This window comes from Sapajus apella, unplaced genomic scaffold (genome assembly GCF_009761245.1).
Source record: "Sapajus apella isolate SASKATOON/1434 unplaced genomic scaffold, GSC_monkey_1.0 scaffold37, whole genome shotgun sequence".
NCBI lineage: Eukaryota > Metazoa > Chordata > Mammalia > Primates > Cebidae > Sapajus > Sapajus apella.
In genome coordinates, this window is record NW_022436977.1 from 21,261,464 (window position 1) to 21,284,269 (window position 22,806).

The window sequence follows — 22,806 nt, forward strand, 5'->3', positions numbered from 1 at the left end:
TGGGAGGCAGAAGTTGCAGTGAGCCAAGATTGCGCCATGGCACTCCAGCTTGGCGAAGAGCAAGACTCCATCTCAAATAAATAAATAAATAAGAGCTGGACTGGAGCATCATCCATTGAATTTGGCAATCAGAATGTAATAAACATAATAAAACAATAAGGAAGCATTATTTCATAAATCTTATATATGTTATACACAAAGGAGATGCTCTTGAGTAGCATTGCTCACGGTAGCATTGTTCAGAAGGCCAGCAGAATTGGCTTCATCTGGTCACTTGTCAGAAGTGTAAAATCTCTGCTGGGCATGGTGGCTCACACCTATAATGCCAGCACTTTGGGAGGCTGAGGCGGGCGAATCACCCGAGGTCGGGAGTTTGAGACCAGCCTGAGCAACATGGTGAAACTCCGTCTGTACTAAAAATACAAAAATTAGCTGGGTGTGGTGGCGCGCACGTGTAATCCCAGCTACTCAGGGCTGAGGCAGGAGAATTGCTTGAACCCGGTAGGCAGAGGTCGCAGTGAGCCGAGATCACGCCACTGCACTCCAGCCTGGGTAACAGAGCGAGACTACATCTCAAAAAAAAAAAAAAGTATAGAATCTCAGGCCCCATCCCTTAGGCCTATTGAATCAGATTATGTAGCTGCACATAAAAGACTCAACAGCGGCTAGGTGCAGTGGCTCACGCATATATTCCTAGCACTTTGGGAAGCCGAGGCAGGTGGATTATGAGATCAGGAGTTCAAGACCAGCTCTGGCCAAAATGGTGAAACCTCATCTCTACTAAAACTACAAAAATTAATCAGGTGCAGTGGCAGGCGCCTCTAATCCCAGCTACTCAGGGGGCTGAGGCAGGAGAATCACTTGAACCTGGGCAGCAGAGGTTGCCAAAAAAAGAAGATTCAGAGACATTGCTTTATAGGTATTTGGTGAATGTTCCCTCTTCTTTTTTTCCCCCGGACACTACACAAATGTACCCTGCTGACCTTTTCTGTTCTTCCCTTTTCTCTTTCTCTCTCTCTCTTTATTTTTTTCTTTCTCTTTCTCTTCCTTCACTCCCTCCCTTCCTTCCTTCTTCCTTCCTTCTTTCCTTCCCTCCTTCCCTCCTTCCCTCCCTCCTTCCCTCCTTCCTTCCTTTCTCTTTCTCTCCCTCTTTCTCTCTCTGTCTCCCTCTTTCTCGCTCTCTCCCCCTCTCTTTTTTTCTTTCTTTTTCCCATGCAGAGCTGCCTGTAGAAGACACTGGAGTTTTATTATTACACAAATCAGTCTCTTCCTGACTTTTTTGAGATGGAGTCTCGCTCTGTCGCCCGAGCTGGAGTGCAGAGGCACAGTCTCTGCTCATTGCAACCTCCACCTCCTGGGTTTAAGTGATTGTTGTGCCTCAGCCTCCCGAGTAACTGGTACTGCAGTCACACACCACCATGCCTGGCTAATTTTTGTATTTTTAGTACAGACGGGTTTTTGCCATGTTGGCCGGTGGTGCTGAACTCCTGGCCTCAAGTAATCCACCCTGCTTGACCTCCCAAAGTATTGGGATTACAGGCATGAGCCACTGCGCCCACCCACTCCTGCCTTTCTATAGCTGATACTTTCCAGTGGTCTATGCATTCTGCATTTGATTCTTTAACTCTTTCCTCACTGAAAACAATCTGGCTTTTTTCTACAGGAATGGAAGTTTATTCAGCAGGTTTGTTAAGTTCATATGTTCCAAACATTGTTCTAGACACTTGGGATATATCAACGAGTGAACAAAACAGAAATTCCTGTCCATCCTAACTAGTTTCTCTTATGATCAAATTATAAAACTTCCATGAAGACAGTAATTTTATCTCCTCCCCTGTTTTCTGGTTGTTGTTTGTTTGTTTATGTTTTGGTGTTTTTGAGCAGGGTCTTGCTCTTTCACCCAGGCTGAAGTGCAGTGGTGCAATCATAGCTCACTGCAGCTTTGATCTTCCGGGCTCAAGTGATCCTCCTGTCTCAGGCTCCCGAGTAGTTGGTACTACAGGCGCATACCACCACATCCGGCTAATTTTTTAAATTTCTTTGTAGAGATGGGGTTACCACTGTGTTATAATATGTCCAAAAACCTGTTTTTCCTATTCTAATCTCAATAAGAACTGCCAAACAATTTCTGTGGGTTGGGGGAGTCGTCAAATATCTCCTCACTGCTTAATTTTTTCTGTATTTTGTCTAAAGATCTTTGACTTAAGGTGCTATTTCTTGTGCCAGTTTTTGTATTAAAATTCTTTAAATTGGTCGAGCGTGGTGACTCACACCTGTAATCCCAGCACTTTGGAAGTCCAAGGCAGGCGGATCACCTGAGTTCAGGAGTTTGAGAGCAGCCTGGCCAACATGGCAAAACCCCTTCTCTACTAAAAAATACAAAAAAAAGCCAAGCATGGTAGTGAGCTACTTGGGAGGCTGAGGCAGGAGAATCACTTGAACCCAGGAGGCGGAGGTTGCAGTGAGCCGAGATTGTGCGTTGCACTCCAGCCTGGGCATCAACAGCAAAACTCCATCTCAAAAAAAAAAAAAAAAAAAGATTATTTAAGTTGCAGAAGAATAATTCATCTTGAGCTAGTCTAATCATAGTGGTGGTAAGATTTAGTGGATCTATTCCAGTACCTGGCACATCATAGACACTTTATAATATAAGTGAATGAGCAAAATTTGGTGGGTAAGTAATAGTGTCTCCATTTTACAGGTAAGAGAATTATAGAAACTTCTTGGGGTCACCAGATTAATAAATATGGAATGAAGACCTAGAATTCAGAGACCTGATATCAAAATGAAACATAATTTAACTATCTTAATCAGGAGAGTCAAAGGTTGTGCTGCAAGAATAAATTAACCCCTAAATCTCAGTGGTTTAGTATAAGAAATGCTTATTATTCACTCATGAAGTTTCCAGTACTGGTTGGGTAACTGTTCAAGGTATAGTAAACTTTTATTATTTGTAATAGTTATGTTTTTTTTTTTTTGGACAGAGTTTCGCTCTTGTTACCCAGGCTGGAGTGCAATGGCGCGATCTCGGCTCACCGCAACCTCCACCTCCTGGGTTCAGGCGATTTTCCTGCCTCAGCTTCCTGAGTACCTGGGATTACAGGCACGCACCACCATGCCCGGCTAATGTTTTTTTTTTGTATTTTTAGTAGAGACGGGGTTTCACCGTGTTGACCAGGATGGTCTCGATCTCTTGACCTCGTGATCCACCCGCCTCGGCCTCCCAAAGTGCTGGGATTACAGGCTTGAGCCACCGCGCCCGGCCAATAGTTATGTTTTATAAAGTTGCTGCAAACAACTGTACTAGTGACTACTGAATCACTGCTCCCAGGGGAAATACAGAGTTAGGTTCCTGTGGGCCTCTGGCCACAACATTTTCATCAACTGATCAACTGTATAACCGTGGTTTTCTTTGTGTTGTTGTTTATAGACACTTTATTTAATATATGTTGTTGATTCATTAACGTTGAACTCATGCCAACAGCACCGTGACTCATGCCTGAATAAAGCTTTCCTAGCACACATTTTCTCTATAAGGCACATTACAGCCTTCTTGCACTAAAGAACACCACACAACACTTTGGCATTAAGTTTAAGGGTTATTTTAAACAGTGAAATCACCAACAAGTAGCCCAAAAATGCAAAAAGTGCATCATTAGATAGACAACCAAAAAGACACTAATATTTAGACCATGAGAGCAGCCACAAGAAGGCAGAGCATTGCCTTGTTCCACCTCAGCGGAGAACGTATCAGGTGACTGAAACTTGTCACCTCTCAATACAAGCCTGTGAATGACCTCAATAGCACTATAGTATTGATTTTGGGTTGCAAACACATTCAGTGACTAGGCAAATCTACAAATATATAACTCACAAATGACAAGGACTGACTATAAATGTTGTGGCAATTTGGAGCCTCGGGCTATTTTGACCTTGTGACACTGCCATCTCAACATTTAGTTTCTAGGTTTCCTCAATAGGGAATAGATTTTTGGAGGCTCATTTGCTGGCTCTTAAAGTCTTTGGTCGACCACAGTCCATTGAACAGAACTAATCACCTGAGCCCATGTAACTGCAAAAGATCTGGGAAATGTGAGGAATACCTAGGTATCTAGTAAGCAATAAATATTTCAGTTACAAAAGGCAAACCCAAAAAAGAAAAATAACTATACTTTACAAAGGGAGGCACCTGCCTGGGCACGGTGGTTCACACCCGTAATCCTAGCACTTTGGGAGTCCAAGGTAGGCGAATTGTCTGAAGGCACATCTGTTCTTGTCAGGCAGAGAGTGAGAGAGTGCCCTGTGGAAGTTTTAGGGAGTGAGGATGTTTCAGAGTTCTCAACTCCTGTGGCTCTTTCCGGGCATATCCATTCTAATTGGCAGATCACAGAATGTTCCAGCTGTCAACAGTGTTATCCATTTCACTTTAACAGTTCCAGCTGTCAACAGTGTTAATCCATTTTACTTCAGCAGGACACATGATTAATTTCTTGTTCTGGACCCTTGTAATTTCAATTTGCTGGTTGTTCTCTGTTTCCATTTGGTCATCTGTAGGCTGGAATTTGTCTCACTCTCATTGAACTTTATCAAATTATAAGCAGTAACCAATACACTCAAATAGCCTGGTATATTTGCCATAAACCCTAAGCACTTCATCCTCAGTTTGCACATAGTCTGAATCCTCAGCAGCAAGAAAATTGCTTAATCAATGTTTTACAACAGCAGAATATGAACTGCCAGGAAATTTTCCATCCTAAGTTGAGGGAATCCTCATTGTTCCTCTCTCTGCTTGACTCAACAAGTTCCATATTTCTTCTGAAGGTCTTTCACTCAAGATACAACTTCCAGATAATAATTTATGTATTCATCAGAACTTTAGTTTCAAGTAGAAGAATTCATCTGGAGCTATTCTAATAATAGTAATAGTAACACGGAGTGAATGTTTATTCTGTACCAGTGTCTGGCACATAATAAGTGCTTAATCTTTGTTGAGTGAATGCCAGATATTGCACTAAGTACTTTAAATGCATTATCTAATCTAATCCTCACAAAAACTCTACACTAGGATTTTTTCCATTTTACAGTAAAAACAAAAAAAAAATAAAACACAAAAAATACTGTGGCAGAGATTTAGAAACTGCCCCAGGACACACAGGTAGTAAATGTTGGAACCAGGTTTTGAGCCTAGGCCATCTCAATTTTTGCTATCCTATGAGCAAGAAAAGATAATTTGTTATAAGAGGGTTCTTACAGAATGAAGGGCAGAAACTCAGGTAGATTACAGAATGGGCTGGAACCAGAAAGCTGTTGGGAACTCAGGTCATATTCTCCCTTGGATTCATCTGTCTGCTTTTTAGACTAGATGTGGTATCCTTGATGGGCAAAGGGAATATTGGTAAAATTATGCAATAGATAATTTCACTGATCCCAACTTTTGATTTGCCTTGGAAAATCCCAGCATTACTTCCAGCTCCCTTTGTGACCTGGGTTAAGTCATTTCATTTCTTTGGGCTTCAATTCTCCAGTCTATAAAATGAGAAGTTCTTACCAGAGGATTCCTCAGGTCTCTTCTGTGATCCTGGAAGGCCAAGACAGGAGGATCACTTGAGCCCAGGAGTTCGAGGGTGCAGTGAACTAGGATCACACCACTATATTCCAGCCTGGGACACAGACCAAGACCCTGTCTCTAAATAAATAAATACATAAAAATAAAACTGTGATCCTAAGTGAAACTTCTAGGACAGAGAACATTAATAATGTAGTTCAATGTGTGGATTTGGGGGAGAAAATGGGGAAGGGTTCTAGGGAAAGAAAGAATAAAAGTTTGGGCGTAGCCTCAGTGTTGAGTTGTTATTTAGAGCTGGTGTCAAGTGAAGGCATTTGGGGAGATATAAATGGAGAATGGAAAAGATGTCTAACCCTGGCCTGGGGCAGTGGCTCAAGCCTGTAATCTCAGCACTGTGGGAGGCCGGGGCAGTCAAATCACTTGAGGTCAGGAGTTCAGGACCAGCCTGGCCAACATGATGAAACCCTGTCTCCACCAAAAAATATAAAAATTAGCCATGCATGGCGGTGCATGCCTGTAGTCTCCAGCTACTCAGGAGGTTGAGGCAGGAATATTGCTTGAACCCAGGAGGCAGAGGTTGCAGTGAGCTGAGATTCTGCCACTGCATTCCAGCCTGGGTGACAGAGTGAGACTCTGTCTAAAAAAAAAAAAAAAAAAAAAAAAAAAAGTGCAGTGGCTCACACCTGTAAATCCCAACAATTTGGAAGGCCAAGGTGGGTGGATCACGTGAGGTCAGGAGTTCAAGACCAGCCTGGCCAAAATGGCGAAACCCCATCTCTACTAAAAATACAAAAATTAGGTGGGTGTGGTGATACATGCCTGTAATCCCAGCTACTCAGGAGGCTGAGGCAGGAAAATCGCTTGAATCTGGGAAGCAGAGGTCGCAGTAGTGAAATAGCCCCATTGCACTCCAGCCTGGGCAACAGAGAGAGATTTCGTCTCAAAAAACAAAAACAAAAAACAAAACAACAACAACAACAACAAAAGACTTCTAACCCTGACCAAACCAGATTATTTTGAATGAAACGTCTCTCTCTCTCTCTCTCTCTCTCTTCTATGAGCAGTTCTGTGTGTAGAAAGATCAGTCCCTGTGTGTAGTGATTTAACCTGGTTTATCTCTTCTTGGCTCAGAATTTTTGATAGGGCTTTCACCTAGGCCACAGAGAGAGAACCAAAGGGAAGACCCAAACATTTGAATGGCATAATGAGTAAATCACATTTCTCTTTGTCTGTTTCCTTATCAATAAATTGAAAAGTTTGCTCTATGTGATCTCTGGGGTACTGCTCAGCTCTTGACATTCTGTGGTTCTGAGTACTGAATTGAAAGCAGCTCTCCTCTTCCTGAATTCTTCTTCCTTGGACCAAACCTCTGTCTTCATTTCTCATCTGTTTATACCTCGCTGCCCTATTTCTTTCTCCTGGGTGTCCTTTCTTCCTCAATTTCCTCAAATCCTTCTTGCTTCTTAGCTCCTTCATATCCTCTTTGTTTTCTATGTTTCTGCAGAACCCCAGATTACTCCCCAGGTCTCCAGTTCTCCATCTTCATGTCTGCCTATTCCTTTCTGCATCACTGGCTCCTAACTCAAGCAATCTCCTTGGGTTCCTCTGAGGGGCCCCTGGGATCCCCTATCATTGGTCCCTCTCACAGAAGCATACCCTTCTCCAGAGCCAAAGGATCAGATATTCAGTGGCTCAGGTAACAAACCTGCTGTCAGGTTACAGATATTGTTTGCTGAAAGACCACACTACAGTGTCAGTGGAGCCTCAAGCTGCCTGCAGTGCCCTGCCCTCACCTGGCTATCCCACAGGTGAGAATAACCAGGATTCACCACTTCCAGTACCAGTGTTCACCTGGAAACATGGCTTTGAGCCTCTGGCCACTGCTGCTGCTGCTGTCCTGCGCAGGTGAGAAGAACAGTGAGCAGAACTGGGGATGAGGAGGAGGAGGGTGGCTAGAAAAAGACATTAAGAATGTGGAGGTTAACCTGTTAGATAAAAGGAAAAAGGAGGGAGGCAGAGACTTGTGCAAAGGAAGACAATGAAGGTTATGAAAGGCAGGCCAAGACTTACTGTGAGCCAACCAACAGGGTTCAGCTCACCATCCCCTCACCTCATCTTTAGATCCAGGTAGGGAATGGTGCTCAGGGGCAGGGCTCTTTGGGCTCCAGGTTCCTCCTCTTTAGTAACCTCTGGTTTCTCTCCTTACAGTGACTCTGGCCCCTACTGGGCCTCAGTCCCTGGACCCTGGTCTCTCCTTCCTGAAGTCATTGCTCTCCACTCTGGACCAGGCTCCCCTGGGCTCCCTGAGCCACTCACGGTTCTCTACATTCCTGGCCAACATTTCTTCTTCCTTTGAGCCTGGGAGAATGGAGGAGGGACCAGTAGGAGAGCCCCCACCTCTCCAGCCCCCTGCTCTCCGGCTCCATGATTTTCTAGTGACGCTGAGAGGCAGCCCCGACTGGGAGCCAATGCTAGGGCTGCTGGGGGATGTGCTGGCACTGTTGGGACAGGAGCAGACTCCCCGAGATTTCTTGGTGCACCAGGCAGGGGTGCTGGGTGGACTCATGGAGGTGCTGCTGGGAGCCTTAGTTCCTGGGGGTCCCTCTACCCCAACTCGGCCCCCATGCACCCGTGATGGGCCCTCTGACTGTGTCCTCGCTGCTGACTGGTTGCCTTCTTTGCTGCTGTTGTTAGAGGGCACACGCTGGCAGGCTCTGGTGCAGGTGCAGCCCAGTGCAGACCCCACTAATGCCACAGTCCTCGATGGGAGGGAGCCAACTCCTCACTTTTTGCAGGGTCTGTTGGGTTTGCTAACCCCAACAGGGGAGCTAGGCTCCGAGGAGGCTCTTTGGGGTGGTCTGCTACGCACAGTGGGGGCCCCCCTCTATGCTGCCTTTCATGAGGGCCTGCTCCGTGTCACTCACTCCCTGCAGGATGAGGTCTTTTCCATTCTGGGGCAGCCAGAGCCTGATTCCAATGGGCAGTGCCAGGGAGGTGAGTGTGGCCAGGGCTGGGGTTGGGATGTGGCAGGGCAAGAAAAGTGAGATTGGGGTAGTTCTCTTCCTTACTCTTTTCCTCCTAGGTAACCTTCAACAGCTGCTCTTATGGTAAGTAATAGCGGACCACTTCTGAGGGAATGGGCTTGGGAAGTCTGGAGGTGGAGAGCTGAAGACATGAGCCTCCAGAGAGGAAGTAGAAACTGATGGGAGGAGTGTGGTTTAGTGGTTTTGGAGTGAGCTGGTGTCCCAGCTCCACCTCTTCCTAAGCCATATGACCTCGAGCAGGTTACATAGTTTTTCTATACTTTAGTTTCCCCATTTATAAAACAAGAATAATATTAGTTAACCACAGAGTTGTTGCACAGGATTAAATGACTTGATACTGTATATGCAAACAAAACACTGCTGGCACCTAGTGGTTAATACGTTAGCTAATAAAGATGGGATATGAAAAATAAGGACACAAATGGATTCCTCTACCCCCTTACCACTTCAGTGCAACAGTGCCAGAGCATAGTTAGACATATTGAGTTGCTGAGCAGATTTCCTGACAAGAGGCCCGCTGAGGGTTGTGTTTAAGCTATCTAAAAGCATATGAAGAAAGGAAACAAAAAGGGGCCAGGTGGACAGAAAGAATACTAACTGGGTCTTCTCCTAGGTGATTTTGGGTCTTGGCAAGGCAGCTGTCTCCCTTTTGCCCCATTGCAACATTTCAGCCACTAATGCCTAAACTCTCAGGAACCTCACTTGTAAAAAAGCCCATGCTTGCCATGTCCCTTGAGGGGCTCTAGGTCAGGGTCAGAATCTTCAGCTGGAGGAAATGTGAACTGACCAGATCCTGCCTGCTCCTCCCTCTGCACCCAGGGGCATTCGGCACAACCTTTCCTGGGATGTCCAGGCGCTGGGCTTTCTGTCTGGATCACCACCCCCACCCCCCGCCCTCCTCCACTGCCTGAGCACGGGTGTGCCTCTGCCCAGAGCTTCTCAGCCCTCAGCCCACATCAGCCCACGCCAACGGCGAGCCATCACTGTGGAGGCCCTCTGTGAGAACCAATCAGGCGCAGCACCACCCTACAGCATTTCCAACTTCTCCATTCACTTGCTGTGCCAGAACACCAAGCCTGCCACTCCACAGTCCCCTCCCAGCACCACTGCCATCTGTCAGACAGCTGTGTGGTATGCAGTCTCATGGGCACCAGGTGCTCAAGGCTGGCTACAGGCCTGCCATGACCAGTTTCCTGATGAGTTTCTGGATGCAGTCTGTAACAATCTCTCCTTTTCAGCCCTGTCTGGCTCCAACCGCCGCCTGGTGAAGCGGCTCTGTGCTGACCTGTTCCCACCCCCTACCAGCTGCCCTGAAGGCCTGCCCCCTGTTCCCCTCACCCCAGACATCTTCTGGGGCTGCTTCTTGGAGAATGAGACTCTGTGGGCTGAGCGGCTGTGTGGGGAGGCAAGTCTACAGGCTGTGCCTCCCAGCAACCAGGCTTGGGTCCAGCATGTGTGCCAGGGCCCCACCCTAGATGTCACTGCCTCCCCACCCTGCCACATTGGACCCTGTGGGGAACGCTGCCCAGATGGGGGCAGCTTCCTGGTGATGGTCTGTGCCAATGACACCATGTATGAGTCCCTGGTGCCCTTCTGGCCTTGGCTAGCAGGCCAATGCAGGATAAGCCGTGGGGGCAATGACACGTGCTTCCTAGAAGGACTCCTGGGCCCGCTTCTGCCCTCTCTGCCACCACTGGGACCATCCCCACTCTGTCTGGCCCCCGGGCCCTTCCTTCTTGGCCTGCTATCCCAGTTGCCACGTTGTCAATCCTCTGTGCCAGCCCTTGCTCACCCCACACGCCTACACTATCTCCTGCGCCTGCTGACCTTCCTCTTGGGTCCAGGGGCTGGAGGGGCTGAGGCCCAGGGGATGCTGGGTCGGGCCCTACTCCTCTCTAGTCTCCCGGACAACTGCTCCTTCTGGGATGCCTTCCGCCCAGAGGGCCGGCGCAGTGTGCTACGAACGATTGGAGAATACCTGGAACAAGAGGAGGAGCAACCAACGCCACCAGGCTTTGAACCCACTGTCAACCCCAGCTCTGGTATAAGCAAGATGGAGCTGCTGGCCTGCTTTAGTGTGAGTGCTCTGCCAGAGCGAAAGCTCCTAGAACAGTGAGAAGGTCCTCCAGGGGAATTCCTTGAATACTGAGAGGCAGTAGTATAGGGTAGTAGTTTAAGCACACAGCTCTAGAGTCAGACAGGCTTGGATTCATTTCTTGGTTCTGTTACCAGCCTTGAATGAATTGTTTAACTTCTCTGAGCAATAGTTTTCTCATCTACAAACTGGGGATGATAATGGTATATGAGATAATACGTGCTGTGCATCATACATAAACGTGCAGTAAATGTTACCTTGCTATTCTTTTGGGTTCTTTGACTCTCCCCCTTTCTGCGCCAGAAAGAAAAGGGATCAAGTTAGAGGACTCTAGTTTTTCCCCTAGAGAGTGAGAATTGGAGGCTGGCCGAATACAGGAAGATAGGGCAAGAATGAGAAAGATTCAGGGACACTACCGATCAGAAGACTTTGGTTCTAGGTTCAACGGTGCCACAAATTAGTGTGATCTTAGGCAAGCAATTTGATTTAGTTTTTCTGGGCTTCAGGTTTTACTCTGTAGAATGGAGGGGTTAGAACATGTTAAATACCACAAGTCATTCACTGAGTGCCTGTTATATGCAAGGTACTTTGCTAGGTTCTGTAGGATATATATAGACTCCTTACTCCATGTTAGGGCCACCTTTTTTCAAGCCCTGGGCCCAGTAAAAGGGAATTAGATAGTCATAGTATTTGGTTCAGGTCTACAAGTATTTATTGAGCCAACTATGAACCTGGCATGGGAGAGGGTATGAGAGAAATTAGAGACATTATCCTGGACCTAAACGAGCTTAATAGCTGAAGAATCATACTTGAGATGAAGGACAAGCATCCCAGCAAGTGGAGTTGGAATCCCTCTAGAGCTGCAAGAGAGACAAAGACAGCTCTGTTGGCATTTTGTTTTTCTTCCCACCAGCCTGTGCTGTGGGATCTGCTCCAGAGGGAAAAGAGTGTTTGGGCCCTGAAGATTCTAGTGCAGGTAAAAATTCTAGTGGAGGGCACAAGGGTGGGCTGGGTGACAGCCTGGCTGGAGGTCCCTGCTCCCTGAGGCCATACCTGCCATGACCTGCCATTTGCAGGCGTACCTGCATATGCCCCCAGAAAACCTCCAGCAGCTGGTGCTTTCAGCAGAGAGGGAGGCTGCACAGGGCTTCCTGACCCTCATGTTGCAGGGGAAGCTGCAGGTGAGCATAGATGGAAAGGGGAGCAAGGGCACCTGGAGCCTAGTGTTCAGAGGACTTGCCTTAGTGGGAGGAGGAACTCCAGAGAGGAAATGGCAGGTATACTGAGCATCTTCAGAGCCAGAATCCATTCCTGTGCCCCCACAGGTAGCACCATCCGAGGAGCAGGCCCTGGGTCGCCTGACAGCCCTGCTGCTCCAGCGGTACCCTCGCCTCACCTCCCAGCTCTTCATCGACCTGTCACCACTCATCCCTTTCTTGGCTGTCTCTGACCTGATGCGCTTCCCACCATCCCTGTTAGCCAACGACAGTGTGTAAGTTTCCTGCACTACTCATCCTGCTCCTGTTAGGGTCAAGCCAGCAGCCCCATCCACCTGGATCAGCCTCTTCCAGAGCTCCTCTCTGTTTTTTTTTCTTTCGTGCCAGATAGGTAATGTGCCAACATGTAACAAGGTTTGAGAGGCACATCTCACACCTGAGTGAAAACCCAGTCATCATGCTGATGAACTACAAAAGGATCAGAGAGCTCCTCTCTGTTAAAACCAGGGAGAGTCTCCTTCCTATCTAGACACCAGGGCTACAGAGGGCCAGGGAAAACCAGTTTGGAAGAAGACAAAGTGTTAAGACCCGTTACTTCCCGCAGCCTGGCTGCCATCCGGGATTACAGCCCAGGAATGAGGCCTGACCAGAAGGAGGCTCTGGCAAAGCGACTGCTGGCCCCTGAACTATTTGGGGAAGTACCTGCCTGGCCCCAGGAGCTGCTGTGGGCAGTGCTGCCCCTGCTCCCCCACCTCCCTCTGGAGAACTTTCTGCAGCTCAGCCCTCACCAGGTATGAGAATCATCTTCTTTACTTGACTGACCCATCTTCTGCTAGTGGGGATGAGAGTCAATGGCATGTCTCTCAGTGGCACCTCCCTGCAAGAGCTCCACAGTGACTCCAGTGTGAGCTGACCTTCCCCATCTCAGATCCAGGCCTTGGAGGATAGCTGGCCGGCAGCAGGTCTGGGGCCAGGGCATGCCCGCCATGTGCTGCGCAGCCTGGTAAACCAGAGTGTCCAGGATGGCAAGGAGCAGGTACGCAGGTGAGTTGTCATGGGATCAGTAATCAAGGCCAGAGTGAAAGAGGTAGAGAGAGGAAGGTACAGATGTCATGGTGGGTCAGTGTTTTAGGAAGGAAGGGGCAAGAGAGCAGGCAGTGGCCCCAGGCAGCATAGAGTTCCAGGAGAGAGGTCTATAGATGGTGCCCCTGTGTTGTGGCATAGTGGTCAGAGTGCCCAGTGTATGTACCCACACCATCTGCTGCCAGGCCTGCCTTAGTGCCAGCCTCAGGGGCCACATGAAGGTCAGCTTCATGCCCTCCTCAGGCTTGGGTCCCTCGCCTGTTTCCTGAGCCCTGAGGAGCTGCAGAGCCTAGTACCCCTGAATGATCCGATGGGGCCGGTAGAGCGGGGACTGCTGGAATGTGCAGCCAACGGGACCCTCAGCCCAGAAGGACGGGTGAGCCCCTTAGCACAAGCCTGCAAGACTCTAGGCTTCCCCTGGGTCTGTGTGGATGGCTTTCCCATTGTGTCAACCAAGCTTGAGCACAGCGGTGCCAGCCCCCATTCCACTTTTGCAACCACCATTCCTTACTCCACGGCCATACCTGTTACCACCTCTTTCTGGCCCTTCCCTATCTGGTCTGTGGCATCCCAAACATACCCTTTGCCATTTTGAACCTAATCCATTCCAGTCCAGTCCCTAGTTCCAAACCCTAGCCCAGGCCCTGGGAAATTGAGAGAGGAAGAAGGTTCATCTGTCTTTTCTCTCCAGTCCCAAACCTTCTTTGGTTACAGGTGGCATATGAACTTCTAGGGGTGTTGCGCTCATCTGGAGGAGCAGTCCTGAGCCCCCGGGAACTGCGGGTCTGGGCCCCTCTCTTCCCTCAGCTGGGCCTCCGCTTCCTGCAGGAGCTGTCAGAGCCCCAGCTTAGAGCCATGCTTCCTGTCCTGCAGGGAACTAGTGTTACACCTGCTCAGGTTTGCCTGTCTTACTCCCTGGCATTCACCCTCCATCCCTGCTTGAGTCCCAGTCAAGTGAATCACATTCAGGGAAAAAACCAGCCCCTCCTTTCCCTGGGTGAACAGTAGAGATAAACTGTCCGCGGGAGGACACCTTCATTCACCTTCCTCAGATCAAGAAGGTACCTGAGTCACTGAGGGTGGTTACTGGGGATGGTTAAGAGGGAGTGGGAAGTTTTGGAGGGCTTGCCTTAGGAAGGCTGCTAAGGACCTGGCTGCTGGGTCCTGAGAGCTGTTTTTGGTCCCATCCCTACATAGGCTGCCCTGCTGCTTGGACGGCTCCTCCCCAGGCACGATGTGAGTAGCAGCAACTTCTCAGCCTCCCACCAGAGGTCTCCCCTTCTTCCCTGGCTCCTGCATCTGCCCCTCCTCCCTCTCTGCTCCCGTCGTGCCTTGCTGCCTTGTGATTGTTGTCTTCCCCACCACCCTTCCCTCCTTCTTCAGGCCTTGTCTCTCTTGCTCTTTAGCTATCCCTGGAGGAACTCTGCTCCTTGCACCTTCTGCTGCCAGGCCTCAGCCCCCAGACACTGCAGGCCATTCCTAGGAGAGTCCTGGTTGGGGCCTGTTCCTGCCTGGCCCCAGAACTGTCACGCCTCTCAGCCTGCCAGACCGCAGCACTGCTGCAGACCTTTCGGGTATGAGAGTAGCAAGGAAGTTGAGACAGTCAGGGATATGGGCTCTCTCTGGTTGGAAGACATCTTCCCTGTGGCCAGGGAAGCCCATTCATACCTCCCCACTGACACACACACACACACAAACAATTCTCATGCAGGTGAAAGATGGCGTTAAAAATATGGGTACAACAGGTGCCAGTCCAGCTGTGTGCATCCCTGGTCAGGTAAGTGTGAGATCTCCCAGGTGAGCTCCTCTCTCCATTCCAGGGCAGTTTCATATGGCTGGTGCTGCCTCCCACACTACTCCGCGGTGGCCCTGAGAGTTCAGGTTAGCTCTTTACCCATTAGCAGTTCCAGATGCAGGACAGCATGACCCACATTGTTCTAGAATGTCAAATCTGGAAGGGCCTGAGAAATCTTCCAGGCCAACCACCTGCTTTCAGATGAAAAGACCAATGCTCAGAGAAGCTAAGGGACTTTGTTCATCTGGTGCCTAACTAGAAGCAGCACTTGACCACAGCAGCCTGCAGTGTGAGGCTCTTAGGCATTTATTGATACAGTGGCAAATGCCATTCCACTTCTGCCCTAGCTTTGGTCCCTTTCCGCCCCCATGGTTCCTTTTCTCTGAGTGCTAAGTCTAGACTCTCTCACTACACTGCTATACCCATCACCGCCAGCAGCCTATTTCCACCACCTGGCCAGATTGCCTGCTTCCCCTGCTCCCATTAAAGCTACTACAACTGGATTCCTCAGCTCTTCTGGCAAACCGAAGACGCTACCGGGAGCTGCCCTGGTCTGAGCAGCAGGTGATTCTCCCCACTTAATTTCAGAACTCCCTCACTCAATGTAGTCTATCTTCTGTACCCATCCCTCAGCCCTATTTGGCCAGATTATCCTTAGTATCCTTTATTGATTGATTGATTGATTGATTGATTGAGACAAAGTCACTCTGTTGCCTAGGCTGGAGTGCAGTGGCATGATCAGAGTTCAATGTAACCTCAAACTCCTGAGCTCAGGCAGTCTTCCTGCCTCAGCCTCCTGAATAGCTAGGACTACCGGCGGTTACCACCATGCCTGGCTCATTTTTAAAATTTTTGTAGAGACAGACAATACAAAAATGTGAACACTATATTGAGACACTATGTTGAGGTATCATGTTGCCCAGATTGGTCTTGAACTCCTGGCCTCAAGCAATCCTCCTGCCTTGGCTTCCTAAAGTGCTGGGATTACAGGCCTGAGCCACCGCACCTAGCCCCTTAGTATCCCTTATAATGTGACTTGCTTTTCTTTTTCTTTCTCCTTCCCTTTTCTTTCATTTCTTTCTCACTCTCTCTAATGAGGAGTGGGCATCTGGGAGAGTGGGAGGCTGGTAGGTCCCACAGAGTGAAGAGGCAGGACTGGGTCCAAAGCATTCCTGCCTCTCCACTCTAGGCAGTATCCTTGAACAATGTCTCTTCTGTGAAGTGGCTCATCTTCCTTTCTCTTGTAGGCACAGTTTCTCTGGAAGAAGATGCAAGTACCCACCAACCTGACCCTTAGGAATCTACAGTGAGTAACTTGTGTTGAGCAGTGAACTGAATTCAACCAACATTTTTTTTGAATGCTTACTGTGTGCCAGGCACCATGTGATATGGAACGGGGGAATATGGGGATGAATGATGCATAGTCCCTGCCTCATGGACATTCTCCTAGCTCCTTTCTTTGCCCTCCTGTCCTTCCGCAGTGCCATGCCTACCCTGACTAGAACCAAAGGACTCAGAAAACCTGGGTTCAGGTTCTAGTCCTGTCACCTACTTGTGCTCTTGGGCAAGTCATTTAACCTCCCTGTGTCAGTTTTCGCTCTTTAAATGAGAATTAAAATGGCACCAGCCTCATAGGTAGTTATTATGAAGATTAAATTAGGTAAGTCATATAAGATATTTAACACAGTGCCTGGCCTGTTGTAAACTCCCAGTAGACGTTTCCTACTATTAGTTTACTTCAGGGTGACTTCTGGCCAAGCAAGAATAAATAGGAATAAGAAGGTATCACTTTACTTACACCCACAGTAAAAGAACCATGGGCTTCGGAATCTTTTTTTTTTTTTTTTTTTTTTTTGTCTGAGGTGGAGTCTTGCTCTGTTGCCTAGGCTGGAGTGCAGTAGTGGCACGATTTCAGCTCACTGTAACCTTCGCCTCCCAGGTTCAAGCAATTCTCCTGTCTCAGCATCCAGAGTAACTAGGAATACAGGCATGCGCCACCATGCCCAGCTAATTTTTGTATTTTTAGTAGAGATGGGGTTTCACCATGTTGTCCAGGCTGGTCTTGAACTCCTGACCTCAGGTGATCTGCCCACCTCAGCCTCCCAAGGGCTTCAGAATCTACAGTATGGCTCTAGTTTCAGTTTACCACATTTCTAGTAGAATAATGTTGAGAATGTCACCCGACATCTGTAAATTCTTTTCTTCTCTGATAAACAGCAGTGATGTTATGGGAAGCTGATGAGAATATATTAAAACATTGCTCAAACCATAAATTGCCATAAATGAAGATCTGTACTTGTGTTGAGAGTACTGATATCAAGGAGCAGACAGTCTGTGGCATGTGTTGAATGAGCATCTACCCACTCACATACCCACAGGGCTCTGGGCACCATGGCAGGGGGCATGTCCTGTGAGTTTCTGCAGCAGATCAACTCAATGGTAGACTTCCTTGAAGTGGTGCACATGATCTATCAACTGCACACTAGAGTTCGAGGGAGCCTGGTGAGAGGTGGTGCTTGGACATTAGTGGGAGCAGGGAGGCTGGGACCCTAGGTATAGAACCCAGCTCTTATGTTCTGCTCTGGCCTCATCCTGCTTCCCTACAGAGGGCCTGTATCTGGGCAGAGCTACAGCGGAGGGTGGCAATGCCACAACCAGAATGGACAACTCTAGGGCCAGAACTGAATGGGCTGGATAGCAAGCTACTCCTGGACTTACCGTAAGTACTACAGCTGGAGATATTGGCCCCTCAGAAAACTCAATCTAGGGTGAAGATCTACCCTTAGGGAATGCCCTAGAGGAGGTGGTTTTTCTGTCTGGTAGTTCCCTGACATCATTTATAGTCCAAAGCAGAAGACTCTATTCAAAGTTGCTCTGTGTATTGACTGGTTCCCAGAAAATGGCACCAGCGTGGGGTAGCTGAGGGTGGCAACACTGTATTGAGGCCTACCAAGTAATCTTACAATAACCTAACCCACATTAATTGAGATAGAGTATCTGAAGTGAGGGAGGCAATGCTCCAATTCTGCCCCAAAGGATTGTAGTTTGCTCAGGGCCCTGTGTTCTCAGTGCATTCAGAGGTGTAGAAAGAAAATATATTAAAAACGTGATAAATGCCTTGAAATACCTGAGGGGCTATCAAGTAGAAATTAGATTGTCATGTTTATGAGTGGCCCCATTGGACAAGATTAAGAATAATTAGAGGAGATCAGATTTTTACATAGTATAAGAAAAACTAGGGCCGGGCACATTGGCTCACGCCTGTAATCCTAGCACTTTGGGAGGCCGAGGCGGGTGGATCATGAGGTCAAGAGATCAAGACCATCCTGGTCAACATGGTGAAAACCTGTCTCTACTAAAACTACAAAAAATTAGCTGGGCATGGTGGTGCATGCCTGTAATCCCAGCTACTCAGGAGGCTGAGGCAGGAGAATTGCCTGAACCCAGGAGGTGGAGGTTGCGGTGAGCCGAGATCACGCCATTGCATTCCAGCCTGGGTAACAAGAGTGAAACTCCATCTCAAAAAAAAAAAAAAAGAAAGAAAGAAAAACTAAGGTAGTGAGTTCCTGGTCACTGGAGCTGTTCGTGCCTAGGCCAGATGGCCCCATGGCAGGAATGTTGTAGAGCACATTCATATATAGGTTGTGAGAAGAGAAGGCTGTAGGAACCCAAGGCTCCTCCCAACCCAGAGAGCTAAAAGTTTTTGAGTATCTTACTCATATGCTGCCTTTCTTGTTTTACCCCCACCACGACCCCATTGCCATCTGCACTGTAAGTCAGAGTAGGAAAATGCTAGTGTTATAGCCTTCCTGGAGATATGGAGATGAAATGGAGTAAAAGCAGTTGACTTCATCCTTACATTCTTTTTTTTTTTTTTTTTTTGAGACGGAGTCTCACTGTGTTGCCCAGGCTGGAGTGCAGTGATGTGATCTCTGCTCACTGCAGTCTCTGCCTTCCAGGTTCAAGCAATTCTCCTGCCTCAGTCTCACAAGTAGCTGAGACTATAGGTATGCACCACCACACCAGGCTAATTTTTGTATTTTTTATAGAGATGAGGTTTCACCATGTTGGCCAGGCTGGTTTCAAACTCCTGGCCTCAAGTGATCCACCTGCCTTGGCCTCCCAACATTCTTACATATTTATAGGGCTTTCCACAGACATTAGCTCTTGCATGACTTCGCCCAATTCCAGAATTGGCAATGCTAGGTAGGGTACAGGCTATCACTTCTGATTTCTGGGCAAAAGTGTTTTTTGTATTTGTATTTATTTATTTATGAGACGGAGTCTCACTCTGTCACCCAGGCTGGAGTGCAATGGCATGATCTCAGCTCACTGCAACCTCCACCTCCCGGGTTCAAGCGATTCTTCTGCCTCAGCCCCCTGAGTATCTGGGATTACAGGCACATATTACCACACCTGGCTAATTTTTGTATTTTTAGTAGAGATGGGGTTTCACCACGTTGGTCAGGCTGGTCTCGAACTCCCGACCTCGTGATCCACCTGCCTCAGCCTCCCAAAGTGCTGGGATTACAGGTGTGAGTCATGCGCCAAGCCTGTTTTTATTTTTTTAATGCTATTCAAATCTGTTTAAATATGTGGGTTCTGTGAGACTATTTAGAATCCCAAGGTCACAGATGAGGTGAAACATCCTAGACCATGCGTCAGAAAACTTGAGTTCCTCATTAGTGAAAGAGGGATAAGAAAAACACTTATTTTGTCCAGGCACAGTGGATCACACCTGTAATCCCGGTACTTTGGGAGGACAAAGTGGGTGGATCGCTGAGGTCAGGGGTTCAAGACTGGCCTGGCCAGCATGGCAAAATGCCATCTCTACTAAATACACAAAAATTAGCTGGGTGTGTTGGCACATGCCTGTAATTCCAGGTAATTGGGAGGCTGAGGCACGAAAATTGCTTGAACCTGGGAAGTAGAGGTTGCAGTGAGCTGAGATCGCAGCACCAATGCGCTCCGGCGTGGGTAATGGAGTGAGGCCAGGTCTTATTGTAGGATCAAATGAGATAACACCTGAAAGAACTTTGTAAATTGTATAGCATTATGCAAACAAGAAGAGGTCTCACAAGTAGAGGAAGGGTGGCCCTTTGGGAAAAAACTGGAATTGGGAGTAACAGACCCTACCTTTGATCTCTGTGAACCTGTTTTTTAATCTGTAAAATGGGGAAATGTTAATGATACTTAATATTTGGAGCTTTTGAGTCCATTAGATTAGGTAGGAGTGTTTGTTATTTCTTTTTAGGAAGACTAGAAATACGTCACTCCCTTTTTCTCCTCCATTCAAGCTTGATGGTAGGAATTGGGCGTGGAGTTGTTTACTATCAGTTCTTGTCCTGTCCAGCTTCACTAAGTTTGGTCTGGGGTCACATCTTAGCTGAGGAATGTGGTGTTCTGTGGTCCCTTCTCAACTTGGTTCTGTTCCAACCGAATGCTGTTGTTGTCACATTGCTGTAACAGAATCCAGCTAATGGACAGACTATCCAATGAATCTATTATGTTGGTGGTGGAGCTGGTGCAGAGAGCTCCAGAGCAGCTGTTGGCACTGACCCCACTCCACCAGGCAGCCCTGGCAGAGAGGGCACTACAAAACCTGGTAAGAGTCCACCCTACCAGACTGAGATTTGCTGCCCTGGGCAATTCTTGCTTCTCAAACAATGCTCTCTGACTGTCCCCCAAACCTCTACTTCTTGCTTTCTTGCTGCCAAACAGGTTCCTTTCTACAAGGCCCTGTTTTTGCCTCTGGGTTCTGTTCCTTGATAATCTGTTTCATGTTACTTGTCCATACCTCTTGGAGCCCAAGAAATCCCTTGGAGTCCACCTCCTTTCTGCCTACTCCTATGTGGGCTCATTGCTTTAGAAAGTGAACGAAGGCAGTGAGCATCATAGGGTGCTGAGTTGAGAGCAGGAGGGTGGGAGGGTCAGGGGGCTTGGTGTCTTGATCAAAGTGTCTGGTACTCTGAGTCAGAGGTGTATTGTCCAAGATCCAATGCTCCTCTCCAGGCTCCAAAGGAGACTGCAGTCTCAGGGGAAGTGCTGGAGACCTTAGGCCCTTTGGTTGGATTCCTGGGGATAGAGAGCACACGACGGATCCCCCTACAGATCCTGCTGTCCCATCTCAGTCAGCTGCAAGGCTACTGCCTAGGAGAGACATTTGCCACAGAGCTGGGATGGCTGCTATTGCAGGAGCCTGTTCTTGGGTATGGACCTTTGAGAACTTCAGATTCTAATTCATCCTATACCCAGTCCCTCAACCTCCATAATCAGTGGCAGTCTGTTCCATATTCTTAAGGTCCCTTGGAGCCCCCTGTTCCAAATCCTGGCATGTCCTCTTTCCCCTTTCTTGTCCTCACAGTTCCCCTCAGCTCCCCAGCCCCTGATCTTCTTCCTGTCCCCCAGGAAACCAGAGTTATGGAGCCAGGATGAAGTAGAGCAAGCTGGACGCCTACTATTCACTCTGTCAACTGAGGCAATTTCCTTGATCCCCAGGGTGAGATGAAGGAACAAGAGAAGGGAGTAAATGCATAGAGGGGACTGGTGAGCTGGTTATGGGGACCCATGGCCAAAGAGGGCAAAGGATGTGAAGCCTAGATCCGGGGGGAGACTGCGAAACAGAGACAGGACTTTATAAATATAGCTATAGCAGTAGGCCCTGACCTGTCCAGATCTCCCCACTCTCCTTCTATCTTCTCATTCAGGAGGCCTTGGGTCCAGAGACCCTGGAGCGGCTTCTAGAAAAGCAGCAGAGCTGGGAGCAGAGCAGATTTGGACAGCTGTGTAGGGGGCCACAGCTTGCTGCCAAGAAAGCAGCCCTGGTGGCAGGGGTGGTACGACCAGCTGCTGAGGATCTTCCAGGTGAAACTCCTCAAATACTCATATGTCCAGTAGGATGCACAGGGAGTATCAAAGTCTGGGTTCTACATGTGCTCTTCTCTGGGATTAGGTTTTCTAATTTATAAAGCACGGTTAGAGGTTAGAGTGATGATCTTCAAGTCTCTTCTAGTTCTAGAATTCTATAGCTCTGGGAGTTTGTAAACTATTAAATTTTCTTTTAAGTCCACAACTCCCATTTTCCTGCTCTCTTGTCTCTATAAACAGCTGACTCAGCTCTAGCTTGGCTAAGTGTGGAGCTCTCTGCTGGGGAGATCCCTAGAAGCTCTGAAGGAGGCATTGTGAGGCTGAAGAACTGGGTTTGAATTCAGCTCTGCCATTAAATGTCTGGGCAACATCCTTAGTCTTCCATCTGTAAAACGAGGGAGTTGGCATCTCCAATCACTTCTTCTTCTGTTATCTTCTAAGCCCTATAAATCTTGCCCTGTAATAATCCCTTGATCCCTACTTCCCCCAGTGCTCCATCCTCCAAAGGTTGGAAGGATCATTCCATCTACAGATATCTCTCTGGGCATATTTTAATATTACACTGACCTCCTGGCCCTGCCTTCCTTCTTCAGAACCTGTGCCAAATTGTGCAGATGTACGAGGGACATTCCCAGCAGCCTGGTCTGCAACCCAGATTGCAGAGATGGAGCTCTCAGACTTTGAGGACTGCCTGACACAATTTGCAGGAGACCCAGGACTTGGGCCTGAGGAACTACGGGCAGCCATGGGCAAAGCAAAACAGGTTAGGGATGGAGAGCCAACTGGGATCGGCCATGAGGAAGTTGTTTGGGTGTGATGTGGGACACGAAGAGAATAAAGAGTTGGATGAGAGGTGGGAGAAGCAGGAGATAAAAGAGTTAAAAGATTTGGGTCACAAGTAGGAGGTGAGGGGAGATAAATCCTGAGGAAAGAGAGCCAGTACAATGAATAGAGGGACAACAGGAGTAATTACCAAATTTTAATGCATATCACAATCATCAAGGGAACCAACTTTTTCCTTTATTTTCTTTTTTCTTTCTTAAAAAAATTATGAGGCCGGGCGCGGTGGCTCAAGCCTGTAATCCCAGCACTTTGGGAGGCCGAGGCGGGTGGATCACGAGGTCAAGAGATCGAGACCA

General features: G+C 48.1%; 1 protein-coding gene and 1 non-coding gene across 6 annotated transcripts in view; one reads left to right on the forward strand and one right to left on the reverse strand.

Annotated features, from left to right (window-relative positions):
• Positions 1–6,487: 6,487 nt before the first annotated feature.
• STRC (stereocilin) overlaps positions 6,488–22,806 on the forward strand; it is a 20,304-nt gene continuing 3,985 nt past the window's right edge. For 3 of the 5 annotated variants that reach the window (XM_032297662.1, XM_032297663.1, XM_032297661.1), the window contains exons 1-23: positions 6,488–7,471; positions 7,775–8,560; positions 8,649–8,673; positions 9,430–10,687; positions 11,619–11,681; positions 11,782–11,886; positions 12,031–12,197; positions 12,527–12,713; positions 12,851–12,966; positions 13,249–13,381; positions 13,720–13,902; positions 14,203–14,241; positions 14,412–14,579; positions 14,717–14,782; positions 15,239–15,364; positions 16,048–16,106; positions 17,179–17,302; positions 17,407–17,519; positions 20,270–20,405; positions 20,813–21,009; positions 21,209–21,299; positions 21,508–21,664; positions 22,261–22,430. In XM_032297662.1, the coding sequence (XP_032153553.1) occupies positions 7,426–7,471; positions 7,775–8,560; positions 8,649–8,673; positions 9,430–10,687; positions 11,619–11,681; positions 11,782–11,886; positions 12,031–12,197; positions 12,527–12,713; positions 12,851–12,966; positions 13,249–13,381; positions 13,720–13,902; positions 14,203–14,241; positions 14,412–14,579; positions 14,717–14,782; positions 15,239–15,364; positions 16,048–16,106; positions 17,179–17,302; positions 17,407–17,519; positions 20,270–20,405; positions 20,813–21,009; positions 21,209–21,299; positions 21,508–21,664; positions 22,261–22,430 (4,515 nt within the window). In that variant the 5' untranslated portion in view covers positions 6,488–7,425. Of the gene's footprint in view, positions 7,472–7,774; positions 8,561–8,648; positions 8,674–9,429; positions 10,688–11,618; positions 11,682–11,781; positions 11,887–12,030; positions 12,198–12,526; positions 12,714–12,850; positions 12,967–13,248; positions 13,382–13,719; positions 13,903–14,202; positions 14,242–14,411; positions 14,580–14,716; positions 14,783–15,238; positions 15,365–16,047; positions 16,107–17,178; positions 17,303–17,406; positions 17,520–20,269; positions 20,406–20,812; positions 21,010–21,208; positions 21,300–21,507; positions 21,665–22,260; positions 22,448–22,806 lie in introns of those variants that run through there. The other 2 variants (XR_004274927.1, XM_032297664.1) reach the window with 2 other exon arrangements.
• Positions 12,304–12,402, reverse strand: LOC116564654. The gene has a single exon (XR_004275027.1). It is a non-coding gene; the product is annotated as a small nucleolar RNA U13 (small nucleolar RNA).